This window comes from Nymphalis io, chromosome 11 (assembly GCF_905147045.1).
Source record: "Nymphalis io chromosome 11, ilAglIoxx1.1, whole genome shotgun sequence".
NCBI classification, from domain to species: domain Eukaryota; kingdom Metazoa; phylum Arthropoda; class Insecta; order Lepidoptera; family Nymphalidae; genus Nymphalis; species Nymphalis io.
In genome coordinates, this window is record NC_065898.1 from 9,508,000 (window position 1) to 9,510,865 (window position 2,866).

At 37.7% G+C, this 2,866-nt stretch overlaps 1 protein-coding gene across 1 annotated transcript; it reads right to left on the minus strand.

The window, feature by feature from the left end:
* Positions 1 to 774: 774 nt before the first annotated feature.
* On the minus strand, positions 775 to 1,569 carry LOC126771977 (enhancer of split malpha protein-like). Its single transcript, XM_050492176.1, has one exon. The coding sequence runs from the start codon at positions 1,526 to 1,528 to the stop codon at positions 1,055 to 1,057; it is 474 nt and encodes a 157-aa protein (XP_050348133.1). The 5' UTR covers positions 1,529 to 1,569; the 3' UTR covers positions 775 to 1,054.
* Positions 1,570 to 2,866: the final 1,297 nt, after the last annotated feature.

A 2,866-nucleotide genomic window follows, 5' to 3' on the forward strand; every position in this document is an offset into this window, starting at 1 on the left:
TTTAATAGTTATTTTTCTTTAATATAATTATTTCTCTTTAATGACTTTTATGTATTACATTAGCATGATTGTAAAGTTTTTGTCTACTTCAATAGATATAACCGTTATTCTATCGGGACCGATTGATTGTTTTTAGACTCGTTAATCTTTTAAATCGGCTATTAAGCTTAATGAAAACAAAAAGAAACACACAGGCTAAAAGACGACCATTAAAACCCAGTAGCAAGATTTGCCTCGGGCCCTGCACGTGCGCGTGCGCACGAAATGCTGTCCGCCAAGTATGGCCTGACCAGTCTTATGTCAGCTCATTATATTGGTACAAATGTTGTTCCAACTCGTCTGTCCAACGCTTAAAGGTAAAGTTGCACCATCACGAATACCTCAGTATACATAACCCATGTTCGCTCCAATATTGGGCTTGGCGCTGGGTCGAAATATATGTAAAGAGATAAGTATGTTGGCTCGCGCCATCGCCTTACCCGTTAATATCTCGTCAGACAAGTTTTGACTGCATCAGATTCCAGAGTTGCCGCTTAATATTTTATAGCGGTTAAACATGGTTATTCTTATTGGTTTCAAATTACAATTTAAATCGTTGAACAAGCAGAATAGACAAATGAAGAGTTGATTTAGTATTGTTTGCTTATGTTTCATAATTAAGGGGTTGGTAAAGAAAAGAAAGTAATATTTTTCAATTATTATTTTATTTTCAACATTTCCGAAAAGTCATCGACTTGGATACAAACGTATAAATATATAAATTACTATCCCTAAAACAATTAAAGCTCAGTTAATTATAATCACAATCATAAGATCCCTATATTATCCCTAAATTTATACATTATTAAAATATCACAATACCAAGTTATAGTGAAAATACAATTAAAGCTTTCCTGGAGTTATCACGACCATTGAGCGAGATATCTTTATCATAACCTACATATATGGCACCATAGAATTATATTATTAAAGCTAACATCACAGACTGTTGCCGAAACCAACGAAGCGAGCACTGGTTTCACGGAAGACACTGATTGTTGTTTAGATACTTCATTCAGGCTTGGACCCAACGGTCTTGCAAGACTGGGTACTGCTGTTCAGCGGTTTGGCACTCGGTGTAGCAGTCGGTTGTTGCGAAGTCAGCTTCAGATTTGGAGACGGTGGTCCAGAAAAAGGTGCCGGCATCAGTGCGAGCAAAGTGAACTGGGATGTAGAAATCTTCACGGGAAATCGGCACCAGGTCATAGGAATTATCTTGGTTGCTGACCAGGAACGCAGCAGACTGGCACGAGTCCATCTCGTTATATATCTTGCGCTCAAGCGCCTCGTTGCACGAGTTCTGTTCGTCCTCGTAGCACGTGTCGACGGTTTTGGTGGGAGCACGTTTCGTCGTTTTCTTAATGATTTTCATGATAGGCTTCAGCAAAGCCTTGAAACCACTATTTTTCATTTTTTCACTGTTGTATTTGTTTTCGTTGATCGAGTTGTTAGTTGCGATTATGTATTCGTTATTCGCGTAGTAAGACATTTTGGAAAGTTAGCGTTGAGAAGAGAGCGTGTGTTGCTAGTGAGTTTACAAGCGGGAATGTAGGGCTGATCGGGCCGCGCGCCTATTTATACCCGTCCGGCCGCCCCCGATACAAAAGCCGCGCATGCGTGAAAAGCTCCCCTCTACATGTGTGGGTGTAAAGTGGTTTATTCGATACTATTATATTTTTCGTAAACATCAAAGTGCTTATCATTTTTGTTTGAATTGTTAGATAAATAGACAAGTGTTACTACTGTAAATTATTAGAGACTAAACGTTTTATGTATAAGAGCTACGTCGTAGTCTTTTGTTAAATTCAGATCAAATTCTAATTAATTAATTATATTTACATTTATCTGAAGCTAAATTTTATATATCCGAATGAAATTTCGTGTAATTTAAAAAATAAAAATATTGTAATTGTAAATGTAGGTTTTTAAATCTATTTTACAAACCTGATGTAATTATCTAGAAATCTCATACAAGAAGAACCACTTCTTATATAACATTGTAATTCAATTAATATAGTTTTATAACAACATTTCCGTGAGTGTCCTTCAGTGTCCACGTGCTGTACACGCGCCCTCGTTGATGATACCGTTACTTCATTATTATGGCGCGAGGCTAAGGTCAATGAAGGGGGTCACAAAGTCATGGGGTGAAAACCCCTCGCTGCACTGACGATATAATGATGCACCTTATATTAGAGTATACCCATTACATTGGCAAGTATATTAAAATTGGATTACTCAATTATATGGGGAGTAACTTTATGTCATTAAGATGTATGTATGACTATGCTTATTTAATGTATTCTGTTCGTTTTTTGAAATTGTTTTAAGCCCGTAACAACTAAGAACACTGTGTACGGAATGCTTTATTTCAAGTTCATTAACATTTTGTTTACAAAAAGTAAGATTAGACATAGGATACCACCTACGCACAAAATATTCGGCTTGTACCGGTCCAAACATGTAAGATTTTTTCTATGCGTGTCCAATGTATTACAAAAAAAATGTTAAGTTTAAAAGAAATCAGTGTAGCAGTGATAGTGGGCGCTCGGCCAATGGGGTGCGCGCGCGCCGGCAGGTGCTGCGATCAAGCCGCACACACATACGACGCCAGTTTAAATATAAGATCTTTGAACACGTGCATTCGAAGGGGATGAAGATACGAATCGAACCTTCAAGCGAGTGAGAGCACAAATATTTTTTATCGATATGAATAGATTCACGACTCCTTCATATCCGAAATAGGGTAACGCAAAGGCTAATTTGGTTATTGAAAATTGAGGGGTTGTTCGTGGGAATGTTCTCCGTTCCTAGGTTCCCAGGGTTG

Coding starts and splice junctions, on each gene's coding strand:
- LOC126771977 (XM_050492176.1), bottom strand. CDS start 1,528: ATGTCTTACTACGCGAATAACGAATACATAATCGCAACTAACAACTCG.